Genomic DNA, 17,126 nt, shown 5'->3' with positions numbered 1-17,126 from the left:
GTCGGGCCGCGGTCATTTGGCTGCGGCTTCTGGGCCGTGTCCGGGCCGCGGGTCCTGGCTGGCGGCTCTTCTGAGGTGTCGGGGTGGGGGAGCGACGGGGGCCCCCACACCCGTGCCAGGGGCCCAGGACCGGCCCTCGGCGGGGTGACCGCTCCCGGGGACGCCGCGGCGGCTGCGGTCATGGCGCTGCCCGCGGTCCTCGGGGCCGAGGCGCGGCGTTGCCCCGGCCGCCTCGTCGCGCGTCGTTTCTCTCGAGCGGCGCGCTGTGGGGCGAGGCCGGGCGGAGAGGAGCTTAGTCGCCTGCGACTGGATGACCTGGCGCCCACCCCGCGGCCGGCGCGGGGGCTGGAGCTGCTGTACGGCCTGTCCCCGTGCCTCCTGGCTCTGCAGGCCGGGCGCCGCCGCGTGGCGCGGCTCCTGCTCCAGGCCGGCAAGTCCGGGCTGCAGGGGCAGCGGGCGGAGCTGCTCCGGGCCGCCGAGGCCCGGGACGTCCCGGTGCTGCGGCCCAGAAGGCAGAAGCTGGACGCCCTGTGCCACTACCAGGTCCACCAGGGCGTCTGCATGGAAGTGAGCCGGCTGCGGCCCCGACCTTGCGCCGAGGTCGCTGTGGCGAGGCCCCGTGACGACCCCCAGCAACTGTGGCTCATCCTCGAGGGGCTTCAGGATCCCCGGAATCTTGGGGCCGTGCTGCGCTCCGCTCACTACCTCGGAGTGGATAAGGTCGTCACTAGCCGGAGAAACAGGCACGGACGTCTCTTTCCGCCCCTCTCCACCCCCCCCCCCAGTACCCTAATTTGGAGGCACACCGAGTTCCTAAGCACCTTGACCCTTGGGTGGTCCTTCAGCCTGGTTTCCCCATCCCAGAGTTTTCACCCCTAACCCTTGGGAGCTGGGGAGGGCAGAGCATGCCAACCTCACGCCCGGCGTGGGGAAACTTTGCAGCTGCCCGCTCACTCCGGTAGTCAGCAAGGCCAGCGCGGGGGCTATGGAAGTGATGGACGTGTTCTCCACTGACGACCTGGCCGGTTTTTTACAGGTAATGGGGAGAAAGGACGGGGAGAAAGAAGCAGAGACGAGACAAGTTCAGCCTCTCCAAAGGCTCTCAGCTGGCAGTTGGTTGGGGGCAAGGAGAGAAGGGGCTATGTTGGCAGACCTAATTCTCCTAAACCCCTTTTGGAAGGGAATTTGGAGTTTTAAAAACCTCAAGTGGAGCAGAATCTGAAGTTAGGGACTTTATTCCCTTTACTGGCCTCCTTCCCCAGGCTTACCTGTTTGCCCCTGTGCCTCCTTGTAAATGTGAACTGTGGACTGTGGACAGCAGGCCTGGGCTCCTGCACTATGAACACAGCTTGGACAAGGAGTAGTCTGTGCCTGCCCCATTCCCCTCCCCGCCAACACACACACAAGCAAACAAAATTTTCATATCTAGGAAGGGTAAACCTGAGTAAGAAACCTCCTTTGGGCCTTGTTTATCTTCAGCTGTGCTTCCTTTTCTGGGCACAAGGGGGCAGTATTGCCTTGCCTTTGGCAGCTCCCCTGACCATCCCCTGGCCTCCCAAATCTGTTCTTACATCTCTTTTTTATATATATTTCTAGATATAGGAAACATACATAAATACACATATACGGATATATATTCACTTCTTGTGGTCTCATCCAATCTCACGATGACTTTAAATACTAGCTATATTTGAATGCCTCCCAAATATATATCCTAGCCTGGATCTTGCTCCTGAACCCCAGATTCACATACCTAGTTGACTACTTTACAGCTCTTTTTTGCTGTTGAATAGGCACACATTTCCAGTGCCAAGCACCTGTTCCTTCTGCAGACTTAACCCAGTTCAATAGATTGCAATTCCATCCCTTCAGGTTTAGACCCAAAACCTTGATATCATTCAAGTTTGATTCTTCCTGCCCTCACACCCTCTGTGCTTTGTGTTTTACCTTGAAATTAATTCCATTTCTCATGACCTCCACTCCGAGCACTCTGGCTCAAGCCCCCATCAGTCTCCTGCCTGTACTCTTGCAGAAACCTACTTGTCTTGCTTCTGTTAATAGTTCTTAACCAACACAGAATGCAGAGTGGTTCTGCTGAAACATAAATCAGATCTTGTTATTCTTCTGATCAAAACCTTTCAGTTTTTGCATCTCAGTAAAAGCCAAGGTTCTTCCAGTGGCCTTTGAGACCCTACCTTACGTGGTCCTTTGTTCCCTCTCCTGTCCCAGTGGCTCCCTTCCCACTGGCCACTTTGCTGCTCTGCTGTTCCTCACACATACCAGGTAAGCACCTGCCTTTCAGCCTTTGCATTTACTGATTCTGCCTAGAATGTTCTTCCTCCAGATGTCTACACAGTGGTCCTTCATCTTTATTTCTACACTCAAAAGTCACTTAAGTGCGACCTTCCCTGAACATCCTTCCAGGAGGCTGGGCTTTTGTCTTGCTCTCTGTTCACCGCCCTGTCCCCGATGCCTAGCGCAGAGTCTGCGCATGCCAGGTGCCTCATGACTGCTGGCTGAATTGCATGGGTCAACAAGGAAGTGAATATGTGGGCAAGGCCAGGCTACTCCTTGCCCAAGGCTCTCATGAAGGTTTAGCAAGCTAGAAAGCTAGAGTGTGATTTCTTTATCCCCTTTTCAGGCCAAAGCCCAGCAAGGCTGGCTTGTAGCTGGCACAATGGGCTCCCTGGAACCCGAGGCTTACCACTCCTCTGAGATCCCCATCACAAGTTGCTTGGAGTTCCTGTGGGACCAGCCTACTCTCCTGGTGCTGGGTAAGTGGGTAGCCTTATTTTTCTGCACAGATGTGCATTTCCCGAGCACCTGATGACCAGCTGGGACATCCCTAACACTGCGCCCCTGTGCCCTGTAGGGAACGAGGGCTCTGGTCTGTCCCCGGAGGTGCAGGCCTCCTGCCAGCTTCTCCTTACCATCCTACCTGGACGGCAGCTACCCCCTGGATTTGAGTCCTTGAATGTCTCTGTGGCTGCAGGTGAGTCTACCCTCCCTTCCCTTTACACCCTCCGTAATCTTTCATCCTAAACATGTTTCTCGATCTTTCTGTGTCTCAGTTGCTTTACGTGCAGAATGAGGAAAATGAACCCTTTTGAGGATGCAGTGAGGGAGAGCCTGGTATGTGTCAAGGGCGCCATACCCAGTCCTTCCTCTGTTCATTCCTCTTTCTTCCCCTTGTCCTTCTGTCTGTCTTCGCAGGAATTCTTCTTCACTCTATTTGCAGCCAGAGAAAAGGTTTTCCTGCAGAGGGGAAGAGAGGACAACTTCTCCAAGAATCCAAAGAACCCTCAGTGACATGTGAAAGGCCCAGAGTGGCTCAGGACCCTGGACTGTCTTCTGGTTCAGAAAAAGAGAGGCAAGATGGAGGCTGACTCGGACTGTCCCAGGTGTGTGTGCTGGGCGGCACACATCCACACGCTCGAATGTGCCAGAGTCTCTTGCTTGAGTGTGCACCCGGGTCCCTATTAACCACTGTCTTGGGTAGAGAACAGGGGAAGTTCAGTCTCCTGTTTTTATTTTGGATAAGCAGTTGGAGATGTTAGCTTCTTAATTTCCAGGGTGTGCTAGGATATAGGGTCTCTTTCCTCCAGGAAGTCAAGGGAAAGTCTAAATGTCTTAAGATAATCTGGCAGCCCAATCCAAGGGTCCTGTTCCTCTTGAATCAATGTGAGAATGTAGAGGGAAGCTTCTGGCCCTTGAATGGGCCAGACAGGTGTAAATACACGCTCCAACCCTTCCCTGTTTTACTGTCTTAAGTACAAGGCTTCATGTTTGCATGTCCCGGGGCCCTTGTCTGCCTCTCCCTCCCAGGCAGTTGCTAGGATCAAATAAAACATCACCTAGTAAGTATCCAGCAGCCAGTCAACCCTTCTGTTCTGTTCAAGTCTTCCAGTAGGTGGCAGCCTTGCTCTTTGGTCCACCGTGTCTTGCATTATCACAGGTAACTGGGGAGATATCCTGATTGCAGCCCCTAGAGAAGCAAGGGAAAGAGGAACAGACACCTCCCACCCATTGGCTCTCCAGTATCTCCCAGTGGTGACTCAGTCAGTCCACCTGCATGGAATGAGATGATGAACCAAAGCCCTGGCCTTTGATTCAGTGAGGTGGTGAGGACAGAGATGCTGTTTATTGTATGACCCAGACAGATTTGGTTCTCCACAGGGTCCCACAGGTAGATCAGAAGCCACCAGCATAAGTAGAGAGCAGTTTGACTCTCTCTGGAACCACCCGGCAAGATTAAAAAAAAAACTCTGGGGACCGCCCCCCAGAGTGTCTGGCATAATCAGTGAGGGTACAACATGGGTGTCAGGAATTTTGAAACCTTCCTTCCCTGAAGGGCCTAAGGTATAGCCCATGCTGAGAACCACTAGAGTGGGGTTTCTCACCCTCAGCGTTATTGACATTTGGAACCAGGTCATTCTTTGCTGTGAGGGGCTGTGCTGTGCATTATAGGATGTTTAGCATCATCCCTGGCCTCTGTCGCCACAGGATGCCAGTAGTACCCTCCTCTGCCCTGTTGTTACAACCAAAAATGTGTCCAGACATTGCCAAATGTTCCCTGGGCCACAAAATCACCCCTAGTTGAAAACGGCTGTGCTGGAGTGTGGGTTGGGAAGACAGAAGCCCTAAATTCACATCCTGGTTGCTGTATGTCCTGGGCAAGTTCCTTACCAGCCTGAGCCTCAGTGCCCTCCTGTTAAGGAGGTCAGTCAACCATCCTGGGTGGCTGGGAGGATAGAGAACACGATTAGAACCTAGTGCCTCATGCATAGTAGGTACTCAATATAGTGCCACCCTTTTCTCTGTTGAATGAGTTGATCTTGGAATTTTAATGATGATGCCAATGTAGAAAGACATTTAAATTAGCTTCAAAAGGGCTTAGAGTACTTATTTGGTTTTGTTTGTTGGTCTTTGTGTTTTTATAGTGTAAAGGTTATTTTTGTTTTATTTAGTTCATCTGTTTGTGTGGTGTCTGTATATACTGTGTGAGTGAAATAATACAGTGTTTGCTAAGATTGCTTTTTTTTTTTAAGATTTATTTATTTATGCATACAAGATTTGGGGTGCAGGACAGAGGTGTGGGGGGTGGTGAGAGGACTTACCAGAGACAGAGTGGGGAGCAGAACAGGCAGATCCACTGAAAGACATGTTAAGGGGAGGTGTGGGGAGGCAGGAGAGGTCTGCTGCACCATGTGGGTCAGCTCCTTGGCTGGGGATCGAACTCATGCCACAGTGGCTGACAATAGCTTGATAGGGCTGAGACTAAATCCCTGCACCACCAGGGAGGCCTAAGATTGCCTTGATGTCAAAGTCTGCCCTCTAAGAAAGGAGTGAACACCTTCATCAGCTCCATGGATCACTACTGCATCAGTCTCCAGTGAGCTGTCTGCTGGTGAGCTCTCTGTCCCGACCACCTCCCCTACTGGCTGCACTGTTGGCCCAGAGCCTCGTGTGGCTTTGACCTTGGCTGTGCTTAGAGTCATGGGGTGAAGGAAGGGGATAGCTAGCTTTTCATATTGCAGATGCCTAGGGGCACCGGGCCAGTTAGATCAGACTCTCTGGGGAAGGAGCCAGGTGCCAGCATTCCTTAGGGCTCCTCATTTGGTGTGGTGTGCTGCCAGTTTTGGGAATCATTGACCATCAAGCCATGGCTCCTGTCCAAGCAACTGCTTCAGATCACACATGCTGAGCATAGGTCACACACCTTTGAGCATAGGTCTGAAGACCTTTCTTCTAGCCCCAATATTCTTACAAAAATGCTGCTTTTAGCCTTGGCTCCAGGGCTCCCCACCTGGGTGGTTTCTCAGTTTCCTTGGTCTGCAAAATGGGAACAAGTGTCTTCAATGCTCAAGCAACCTCTCTCTCAAGTAGAAGCTATAAAGATAAAATGAGGCTGGACCAGTGCAAAGTGTCCTGTATTGAAGGGCTGTGCACCCTGGCACTAGGTCATGGTAATACAACGTGGATATGATGCTTCAGTCTTTGTGTCAGCTGGACTGGGCTACCAGGCGCCCACAGCTTGGTCAGCTATTCTGAGGGCTTCTGTGAAGGTGCTTGCTCTGACAATTGACATTTAAGTTGGTAGACTGAATGTAAAGCAGATTGCCTTCCTTAAAATGTGGGTGGGCCTCATGTAATCAGTTGAAGGTATAAGTAGACCAAAATGTCCGACCCTCCCTGTAGCAAGAGAATTATTCCTGCCTTTTGCAACTGCAACATGGGCTTTTCCTGGACCCCAGGCCTGCTGGCTATCAGATGGGAACTATTTATTGGGGGATTCTGGGTTTCCAGCTTGCTGACCCCCCCCCCCTTTGCTTAACTGGGAACTTGCTACCTCCATAATCTCACAAACCAATTCTCTCTCTCTTTTTTTTTTTAACATTATTTATTTATACAAGCACTGGGTACAGTCAGAAGCATGGGAGGGTGACAGAATTCACCAGAGCCAGAGCAGGGAACAGAACAGGCAGACTGACGAAATACACTGTTGAGGGGAGCAGCGGGCATGGCAGGAGAGGTCTGTGCGCCATGTGGGACCCTCGCCGGTGGCCAGGGATCGAACTGGCACTGTAGAGGCTGCGGATGCTTCGCAGCCCAGCGCTCAACTGCTGTGCCACTAGGGGAGGCCCGCCAATTCTCTTTAATACATAAGTAGGTGTGTGTGTCCTTATGGATCTGTTTCTCTGGAGAACCCAGACTAATAATAGAATTGGTGAAAATGAACCCAGAACTCAGGTGTCCCTGGTATTCTCTTCATGTGGGGGTATAGAATCAAACTCTCCTCTCTGGGGTTAAACCCAGCCTTGAACCTAGAAGATGGGTTTGGGGGTACTCAGGGTCCAGAGCCACCATTCCTGCCTACAGACTCCTCCGTGGCCTCTGGAACCCTGTCTTACCTGCTTTGGCCACACAGTTCAGCTTCTGTGCCATCTGGAGAAGCCACTCTCTGGGGCTAATCACCAAGCACAGGGGGGCCCCCGACTTTCCCTCCTGGCCAGCAGGCCACTGGCCTCTTGGAAGATAGGTTCACTTGAAGCCAATGAATCCAGCCTGTAGTTACAAGCCACGCACACCTGGGTGTGTAGTTAGTTATGTGTGTGCAGTTATGTCAGCAAACCAGACATCCCCCAAACAAAGAGAAAGTCCCTGAGGCCTTCAGGCCATGGATGACATATGTCAACCTCAAGTGGTCTCTGGTGCCCAGTGCAGTGCCTGACACAGAGACGCTGCTCAGCAAGTGGGGTTAAGTACTCAGGAACCAGGGTGGTTCTGGCTGTGTATATGGGGTGCTGGGTGTCCAGTCTCTGCGGGGCAGGTTTGGGCTAAAGTCAGGAGAGAAAAGTGGTGGTTAAGAGCATGACCCTGCCTGGTTGACCGAGTTCCAGCTCTGCTGTAAGAGGACATTCACTTCACATTCCCAGGCCACAGTTTTCCTTATCTATAAAATGGGGGTACCGATAGTGTCCTCTTGGGAGAATGTTGGGGGAGATTAGATGAGATCCTACATGGAAAGCCCTTAGCCCTGTGCCTGGAGGAGGATGGCAGCTGTTACCGGCAGCTCCTGGCGCTGACCTGGCCACTAGGCACAGGCCTCTCTGTCCTAGCAAGCTGCCATCAGCTCTAGGCCCCTTTTAGCTGCAGAAGACAATGATTTACCCCTGAGGGCAGCTGGAACCACTGAGAGGGGGAGAGTTAAAATGACATTTATAGGATCCTCCTTTGTCAGGTCTCCCAGCCACCAGGGAAGGGTCTCAGAAATTTTGGCTCTGACTTGGTATTCTCAGAGCAGCTGATTTGTGGCTGCACCCCTGTCCGCCCCCTCCAGGGCTGCAATATATTTTTTTTTTTGGCAGTAGGCTAAATTGCCAGCTCCCTCCCCCAGGCTGGGGTCCTAAATTAGACCCCTGCCTCCCCACTCCTGCAGAGCCAGGCGCCAGGGAGCCCCACAGTTTGTAAATGTAATCAACCTTGAGGTCTCTGACTTCCACAGGTGCAATTAGCATGCCCATCTGCTAATCCCTGATTAATGATGTTTACAAACACGGGGCTCCATTTGCAGTGCTGCTCTGTCCCTCCTTCCTGGGGCCAAAGGGGGTGTATCTTCCTAACAACCATCCCTCCCTTCACACTCCCCCCCACACGCTTCTTCACACCTCCCTAGCTAAGCCCTTCTCCAGCCCCTACTCCGAGCAGTGGTCAGGGCTGAGGTCCCTCCTTGAGCCCCACCCAACTTTCTCATGGCACTCATGTGGAAAGGACGCCAGAGAGCACGCAGGAGATTGCGGCTTGGTGAGAGAGCAAGGGTCCTGCTAGCTTTCTTCCCAGTTCTGGAACTTCTAGGACACATGGTATGCGAGTTGCTGGTATTCCTCAGACAACTGCACCCCAGGCCTCGTGTACCTGCCTCTGCATGGAGGTGTGAGCCTTCTCCAGTGCTCCAAGTGTTGGGCTTCCCCACCTGTCTCCAGGCAAAAGCTTTCCCACCCCCAATCACTCTCCTGCTGATGACGTACAGTAGCAAAAGCATAACACAGACTTCTGAGTCGGTCCCAGGCCAGACATTGGTTCTCCCTCAGGCCTCTTAGTCAGATTGAACCTCAGTTTCTTCATCTGTAAAATGGCGATAAGGATAGTACCTACTGTACAGGCTGTGGTGAAGATTAAATACCAGATATTTGGAAAGGACTTAGTGTCTGGGACGCAATAGGTGCTCAATAAATGTGACCCTTTTGTTGCCATGAAAACAATACAAAGGATAATGATAATAATGAAAGGAGGTGTCTGAAGCTACAAAGATGCCCAAGGACTCCCCTTTCTCCCCTCACCCCCCTCTCTAGGGAGAAGGGCAGGTTCCAGCTCATTACTGGAGGGGGCTGGGGTGGAGGTGTCAGATTGGAATCACTCCTGGGTCTCTTCGCAGCTTCCCTGTTTCATTAACACCTCCCTGGTGGTCTTCAGCTCATCCTGCTGGGGGAGGTGCTCCAGAAAGTTCTAACTGCCTCCTACCCAGCCCAGAGCTCAATGCTGCCCACTCCGAGCTGAGCTCTGCAGAGGAAGGGTTTTCTGTGCGGGAGAGGCAGCCTCTGGCCAGGGGCTGTCACCATCTCCTCCCCACAGCCCTGGGGTGGGGCATAGCACCTGGGGCTGCCCCTTTCTTTACCTTCCCCCATCAGACTCATCTGGAGGTTTCAGTGTCCCCATCCCCACTGCATCGGGACTTTTTCAACCTCCCATGAGTCACTGGGAAGGTGGCATGCTTTTGGATGCTATTTCTGACCACCCTCTTCCTAGCTTCTTCCTAGCTGGTTGAGTTTCTTTTTTTTGAGATTTACTTATTTTATTTATTTATGCATACAAGAACTGGGGTATAGGCCAGAGGTGTGAGACCATTCACCAGAGACAATGGGGCACAACAGGCAGATCTACTGAAATACACTGCTGAGGGGAAGCAGTGGGCAAGACAAGGAGGGTCTGCTGGGCCATGTGGGTCAGTTCCTTGGCCTGAGATCAAACTCATGCTGCAGTGGTTGGTGATAACTTGATACAGCTGAGACTTAACCCCTGAGCCACCAGGGAGGCCCCCATAGCTGGATGAGTTTCTAAGGCTAGTTACTTCCTAGGGCATTCTGATGCCTCTTTAAAATGAGGATACCATACCTCCAGCCGGGAAACCAGTGCCTTGTAAGTTGTAATAACAGCTATTGTTATTTTACAGGCACAACTGCACTCAGAATGATCTTTTTAAATCACAGAATCTTTTTTTTTTTTAAGACTTTTTTTTTTTAAGATTTATTTTTATTTATTTATACAAGCACTGGGTATAGTCAGAAGCCCGGGAGGGTGAGAGAATTCACCAGAGCCAGAGCGGGGAGCAGAGCAGGCAGAAGGACCGAAGCACACTGCTGAGGGGAGCAGCGGGCAGCAGGAGAGGTCTGCGCGCGCCATGCGGGACCCTCCTCCGGTGACCGGGGAGCAGCAGGGGATCGAACTGGCGCTGCAGAGGCTGCGGGCAGCTTTGCAACCCAGCGCTCAACCGCTGCGCGCCACCGGGGAGGCCCCACAGAATCTTATTTAGCCTCTGGAGTGGGTGGGGGAGGAGGGCCAGACCCAAGGACCATTAGCAGTTTGGAAAAGCAGGAGAGGGCCTGAGCTCTGCCCTCATTAATTGTTCCAGTGTCTTCCGCAGACTGGGAGGAGTGGGGCTGGTCTGGAATGAGGATCAAGAGATTTAGACCCCTGGCTCTGCTTTGACACAAGGTTCCCTGCACTACTCCCTAAGGATTCTTAGGGGGATGCCCTGCCTCCCCCACCCCCTCACCCTCTCCCAACATCCATTTCCTGGGACACCCTTCACCAGCTGCTGTGGGCACCTCCTCCCCGCCCTAACTCCCTTCCACTACTGTGGTCACCCCCCTTCTGGCCCGGACATCAGCGGTGTCAGAAGGGAGAGCCCATGAAAAGTGGCACCTTCCACTGTTTATCTGCAACCTCAGAACAAAGAAAAAAGCAAGTCAGTAAATGGGGAGGCAGTCAGTGGACTAGGTCCCTTCTTGCCAGGTGTCCCACTGGCCCCCATGTCCCCTAAAACTGCTTGCACACCACCAATGGCCCCACAGGCCTCGGCAGCCGCTCTCACCCCTCTTAGGCCATCTGGGTAGGAGCTCGCTTTACTCGTTTTGTGTTTCCAGGTCTGGCACTGACCTGCACAGACTGGGTATCTAAAAACTGCAAATGAACAAGGGCCTGGGGCAGAGGTTCCCCCTTCTCTGTAGTGGTCGGTGGGGCAAATCCCAGCATGGTTCCAACTGGCCCTGACCTTCCACTTTCAGAGGCAAGATGCAAATGATTCCCAGCACAGCTGCTCTCAATTCTCTAAAACAAAGGAGCTAATGGAGGACTGAGGGGAAGCTGTGTGGTACCCCTGAGCCCCTCACCCCTGCTGAGACCCATGTGCATCCAGGCTTCATACAGATGCCCTTCCTATAGGTGGGGGTATGAGCCATGGGTCAGGCACAGCAAGGATCTTTAAATCAGCCCTGAGACTATCACACACACTTACAACTGCCTCACCATGGAGGGTATGGGACCCAGAAGCCCAGTGCTGGAAGCCAGGCGAGGAGTGCTGTGACGATGAGGATGGGGCTGACATTTTATGGCCTCCCCAGGCTGCTAGTGGTTTTACAGGCCTCACCTCATGCGATCCTTACGGTGCTTGGGGGTAGGCACTGTTACAACCTTTGGATTCTAGATAAGAAACCAAAGCTCAGAGGGGTCCAATAATCTGGCCAAGGTTATTGGGCTGTGAGAATCAGGAGAATTTGGGGAAAAGGGAGGGAAGGGAGAAACAGTGGGGAGCTGGGGTTGGTAGGAGAGCACCTCCAGCTCAAGGACCACCGAAGAGGCCTTCCACTGTGGACAAGCCATACAACCGTCATATCTGCACACAGCCACTCTCCCCTCCCCTGCATCACCTCCACCCCCGCCCCCCACCCCCACCATGCACTAGCCCCACTGGTCTCCTGTCTCTCCACGTCTCCAGAAACTTCCTTGATAAGCTCTTAGTGGACACCCCAGTGGAAGGGGAGGGAGGCACTCCCACCAGTTCCCCACGCAGCTGCGGGTAGTCTATCCAGGCTGGGAGGCCAGAAGGAGCCGTTCAGGGCTGCTGTGGAATGCAGGCAAAGATCCTGTACCCCAAGGCTGGGGTTTAAATCTTGGTTCTGCTCCCAAGTCGAAAGCTCAGGCTTTGGCAGAGCTTCTCCTCAGAGCCCTGGGCAGAGCAGGCCCTCACCAGCTTCCTTGCCTGCCTCCCCCTTCTCTTTCTCAGGGCCTCTCAGCTCTACTGTTTTTTGATTATCTCCCTCCTGAGTGCTTGCCTTGGAGGGTCACTGGAGGCTCCCTTTTGCTGTTCCCTTTCTGGGGCTGTGTCTGCACACCCAGTCTGTCCCCTGGCTCCCGATACTCAGGGGGCTGATCGATGGCAGCCACTGGTTATTGATTACAGTAGGCATTCAAGTGTGGCTGCCAGAGGCCCATATTGATGGACAGAATCGGTGCCCAAGCCTCCTGTTCTGGTAGTTGGGGAGTCTGGGGCTGCAGGGGAAGAAGGGCCCTCCCTCTGCCAGGAGCTGGGAGTGGGAGTCCTTAAAGCTGCAGACCCTACCTCTAAGATGGGAGTTGGGGGGTGGGGGAGGGCCTCTGAAAACAGAAGGCCAAGGCTTACCTCCTGTGTTCATGTAACAAGGATTTATTGAGTACCTACTATGTGCTAGCTGAGGATAGCAGTGAATAAGTGGGTCAAAATCAGTAAGTGAAATGGTAAGTGTACTAAGCAAGAAACAGAGCAGGGGAAGGGGGGTGGAAGCCCAGGGGTTGAGGGAAGGTGCAGTTCTGAATGGGGTGGTCAGGGATGGGTCTCAGTGAAGAGGTCACCTGTAAGCAAAGTCCTGAAGACAGTAAAGGAGTAAGTGAGCCATCTGCCAGCATCTGGGCAGCAGAATCACCAGCTCAGTGCCCAGCCCCCGTGCTGGGACATGTTTGAGTACTCTCTACTCCCGCAGGCTAGTGTGGCTGGAGGGAGGAATCAGGAGAATGGGAGGAAGAGGGAGGAGAGAAAGGATGGGGGTAGAGGCTCCCCATGGCTGAGGGTGGACAGTTTGTTGTTGCCTCAGCTACAGTCTGAGGGGCCCAAGAAGCTTATAGCCTGTCTGGAGTTTCACGGCAGTCAACACGCCCATCTACTTCCCTGCTTTGTTGATGAGATACTGCTCACACTAACCCTGAGTCTTAGATTCTAGCATTCCCTGTTGTACAGTTGGGGAAACTGAGGCTCGGAGACATTTGTCAATACCCCCACCCCCCAGTCATACAACTAGAACATGGCAGAGCTGGGGCTCAAACACAATTCTGGCTCCAAAATTGTTGTTTTTTCAAATGTTCAACATCACTTGTCATCAGGGAAATGCAAATCAAAACTACCATGAGATACCATCTTACACCAGTGAGAATGGCACATATTAAAAAAACTAGCAACAACAAATGTTGGCGAGGGTGTGGAGAAAAAGGAACTCTTCTGCACTGTTGGTGGGAGTGCAAACTGGTCCAACCACTGTGGAAAGCTGTGTGGAGATTTCTGGACCTACTAAACATAGAGCTTCCATATGACCCAGCAATTCCACTCCTAGGTATTTACCCAAAGGACACAGAAACATCAATTCCAAAGAACACCTGCACCCCTATGTTTATAGCAGCACTGTTTACAATAGCTAAGCTTTGGAAACAACCCAAATGCCCAAAAATAGATGACTGGATCAAGAAGATGTGGTACATATATACCATGGAATATTACTCAGCATTCAAAAAAGATAAACACATGCAATTTGCTGCAACATGGATGGCGCTGGAAGGGATCATGCTCAGCGAAATAAGCCAAAAAGAAAAAGAAAAATACCGGATGGTCTCACTCATAGCAGGAATCTAGAAAACTTAAATAATGGACCAGGAAAATGAAAAACTATAAGAAAGTGAAAATCAAAATCAACAAAAAACTATGAACCAGAGACACTTTTAGGGGGGCGGGGGCGGGAGGGGAGGGATTGGGGTCAGAATGGGGGGCTGCAATTGTATGGGGAATATAACAATAAAATTTATAAAAAAAAAAAAAAAAAAAAAAAACAAAATTGTTGTTTTTTCTTGTTTTTTTTTTTCACTTACCGTCTTAAGCATTTTGAAGTGTACAGTTCAGTACTGTTCAGTATATTCATTTGTTGTGCAACCGAGCTTCAGATCTTCATCTTGCAAAATTAAAACTCTATACCCATTAAACAATAATACTCCTTTCCTCTCCCCAGTCCCCCAAACCACCGTTCTATTTCTGTTTCTATGAATTTGACAACTTTCAATCCTTGTGTAAGTGAGATCATATAGAATTTATCTTATTTGTGAGTGGCATATTTTATTTAGCATGATGTTTTCAAGCCTCATCCAAGTTTTAGTATGTGACAGGATTTCTTTTCCTTTTTAAGGCTGAATACTATTCCATTATATGTTCTTGCCACATTTTATTTATCCGTTCATTGCTTGATGTCTACTCATGCTGTTTCTGTCTCTTGGCAATGAACAGGGGGATGCAAAAATCTCTTTGAGATACTGTTTCCAATTCTATACACAGAAGTTGGATTTGTGGGTCATTTTTAATTTTTGAGGAATTGCGCTATGTTTCCCATAGTGGCTGCACCATTTTACATTCCCAACAACAATGCAAAAGCGTTCCAGTTTCTCCATACCTCACCAGCACTTGTTATTTTCCATTGTTGTTTTTTACTAGCCGTCCTATTGGAGGAAAGGTGCTATCACAGTGTCGTTTTGATTTGTGTTTCCCTAATAATTCATCTCCTGTTCCTTAGATTGTGTTTTTACTGTTGATTGTGCCTTTTGGTGCACAAAAGTTTTAAGTTTTGATGTATTCCACTTTTGCTTTTGTTGCCTGTGCTTTTGCTTTTCATATCAAAAAAAAATTTTGCAAAGTCCATTCACATGTTGCTTTTAACCATTTCTTTCTGCTGTCAGCAATTCTACCAACACCTTTGGTATTGGTAGAATTTTCCACCTTTATGGGTGGAAAATAGTGTCTGTGGTATTCAAATTACAGAGGCGCTTTATGGGGCAGACTGATGGCTCAGAGAGCAGTACTAGGACCGGGGGGTGGGGCTCAGGGAGGCTGAGAGTTGGGGGGGGTGGTGAAGATAGTGAGCTCCCTGACACTGGTGCAGTACAAATCACTCAGGTAGGATGTTGCACAGGGGCTTTGGGCAGAGGATATGAGGTTGGGTTGATGGCTTCTGATCCTTTCTGTGATCCAGCAAGGAATGAGGCAGCGGGGTGTTCAATGTTTCAGCCAGAGGAGTGGAGTGGGCAGGATTGCAGCTGACAGAGATGCCCTCATCTGTGCCTGGGGAAGTCTTGTGCTTTGGGGTGGAACAGTGGAGGCGATTCCCTCATTTCCCAGTGCTTGAATCCAAGCCCTGGTCCAGATCGCCCAAGGATCTTGTAGACCTGACCTGGAAGAGGGGAAACAGGTGAAGATGTGGTCCTGCTTGGGGGCAGAATGGAGGAAATACAGCTAGAGCTTCGTTCAGGTGCTGCCTCACTCACTCACTGGCTGGGTGGCTTTGGGAAATTTCTTGAACTTCTCTGATCCTCATTTTCCTCATCTGAGCAAGGGGCTATCATCTCTTTTGCAGGTTTTCTGCAGAATGACAATAATAGGTGCATGGAACCTGGCAGGTGCTCAATAACCCGCAGTGATCAGAATTAACGCTCTGATATTTGCCTGTCACCACCCTCCAAAGCCAGTGAGCCAGAATGGGGTGCACACCCCCATATTCCTGATCACTGATTCCTACTACTCTTGTTCCCTGCTGGCTTCCCTTGGCCTGGGTGGACCTTAGCCCTTTATTTCCTCAGAAGATGGGAATCCAGACTCCTGGATCCAGAATGCAGCTTCACTATGGTAGATACCCAAACTGTCTCAGGGGCCTTTTCTGAGCCTGGTGGGTGGAGCTGGATGGAAACCTGATTCCCTGTGCTATCCTATCCTATCCTGTCCTGACCTATCCTATCCTGTCCTGTCCTAACCTAACCTAACCAGTCCTATCCTGCCCTATCCTAGCCTATCTTCTCCCTTCCTAACCTATCCTAATCTATCCTACCCTACCCTATCCTAGCTCTGCCTATCCCTGCAGCCACTTACCCTGGAGTTTCCTTTCTCCTGCTTGTTGCCCAGTCCCTCTCAACCCTACACCCTGTGCCCTGGCACATCTCTCATATTGCACCCGGAAGTCCTCCGCATAACCCCCCGCCCACTGTGGAGAAAAATCAAATCTCATTAAAGACCATTGATTTTCCTCCAAATTTGCTGCAAGTACACTTTGAGGCTCCTTGGTATTTCTGCCTGCTCCCGCCTTCAGCCCTCCAACCATGGCTGCAGACTTGCCAGGGAAATAGAGGTATGTCAGCCTGGCAAGCAGTGTGGAGGGTGAGGGAACTGGGGAAGCTGCCCGATGGAGCCCCCAGCCCCAGCTTTCTTTTGTTGCGCTAAGACTGTGGATATGCCACTGATTTCTGGGAGTGAGTATTCCCCGTCTGTCTTCCCCCATCTACAGGGCTTGGGCAGAGGGGTGTGCTTCTCTGAATGTGTCTGTCTGTTGTGCCTCTGTATGTCAGTGCTGTGCCTTTGTGTTTGTGCATCTGTGTGTACGTGTATGTCTAAGTGTGCGTGTCTGTGAATGCGGCTTGGGGTAGGTCGGGGGCTTGACTGGCAGTTGAACTCTGGTTACTCTGCTGCCTGTGAAACAACCAAACTGGGAAAGGGGCTGCCCTGGGGAGAAGCCCAAGAGATGGTTTATCCTTCCACGGGCCAAGGGCTGGGCAAGGCCTGGGAGGGGGCAGAGGCATGAATTCCTCCCCATCCCAGTCTGAGCTGAGGGCCCCAGGTGGGTGTGTTTAGAGTTGAATGGACATACATGAGCCTGGTGAGCCTGGTGAGTATGGATTAGGAGGCATGACTGGGCAGTGAGGGTCCCCAGGAGGGGGTGTGGCATGGAGAGCATTGCTGCCGTGTTTGCGGAGTAGTGGCAAACTTTTTCAGCCTTAGTAGGAAAAAGTGACAAACAGGGACTCTGGCCTTTGTTGGGATGAGGCAGCTCATGGCCTGGCTGAAGGCTGAATCACTTGCTGTGAGCCCACCTGCCAGCACCTGAGCTGGACTGACCTAAACCTCAAAACATTGCTGAGAAATTCCAGAGGCGCCTTGACAGGGCCTGTAAAGGCAGGAAAGGACACACTGAGCAGGTTTTCTGTGATTCCAGCAGATGGGGGTAAAGGAGGAGTCAGAGTCCTGGAGACCTCAGTGGCTTTTGCAGGCTTTTATTGGGATTTACCAGGTACATGGCAGGCAGGGGCGCTAGGGGGCCCGGAGGCTGGCAGGCCTCCCAGCCCCCAGCAAGTCTTCACTCTGGGCTCTCCGGCCTTCTCTCACGTTCTCTCTGCTCTTGTCATGGCTCTGCTTCTCTCTCGGCTTCTCTGCTCCTACTTCTCTGTGTCTCTGCTTC

At 51.5% G+C, this 17,126-nt stretch overlaps 1 protein-coding gene across 1 annotated transcript; it reads left to right on the top strand.

Moving 5' to 3' along the window:
* The first annotated feature begins 180 nt into the window (after positions 1 to 180).
* MRM1 (mitochondrial rRNA methyltransferase 1) lies at positions 181 to 5,072 on the top strand. Its single transcript, XM_037493253.2, has 5 exons — positions 181 to 743; positions 943 to 1,036; positions 2,642 to 2,774; positions 2,873 to 2,992; positions 3,214 to 5,072. Exons 1-5 carry the CDS (start codon positions 181 to 183, stop codon positions 3,384 to 3,386), a joined length of 1,083 nt encoding a protein of 360 aa, XP_037349150.1. The 3' UTR covers positions 3,387 to 5,072.
* Positions 5,073 to 17,126: the final 12,054 nt, after the last annotated feature.

Source organism: Talpa occidentalis, unplaced genomic scaffold, assembly GCF_014898055.3.
Source record: "Talpa occidentalis isolate TD23 unplaced genomic scaffold, MPIMG_talOcc4v2.1 talOcc4.7, whole genome shotgun sequence".
NCBI lineage: Eukaryota > Metazoa > Chordata > Mammalia > Eulipotyphla > Talpidae > Talpa > Talpa occidentalis.
Note: the sequence above shows the minus strand (reverse complement) of the source record. Positions and strands in the feature narration are given on the sequence as shown.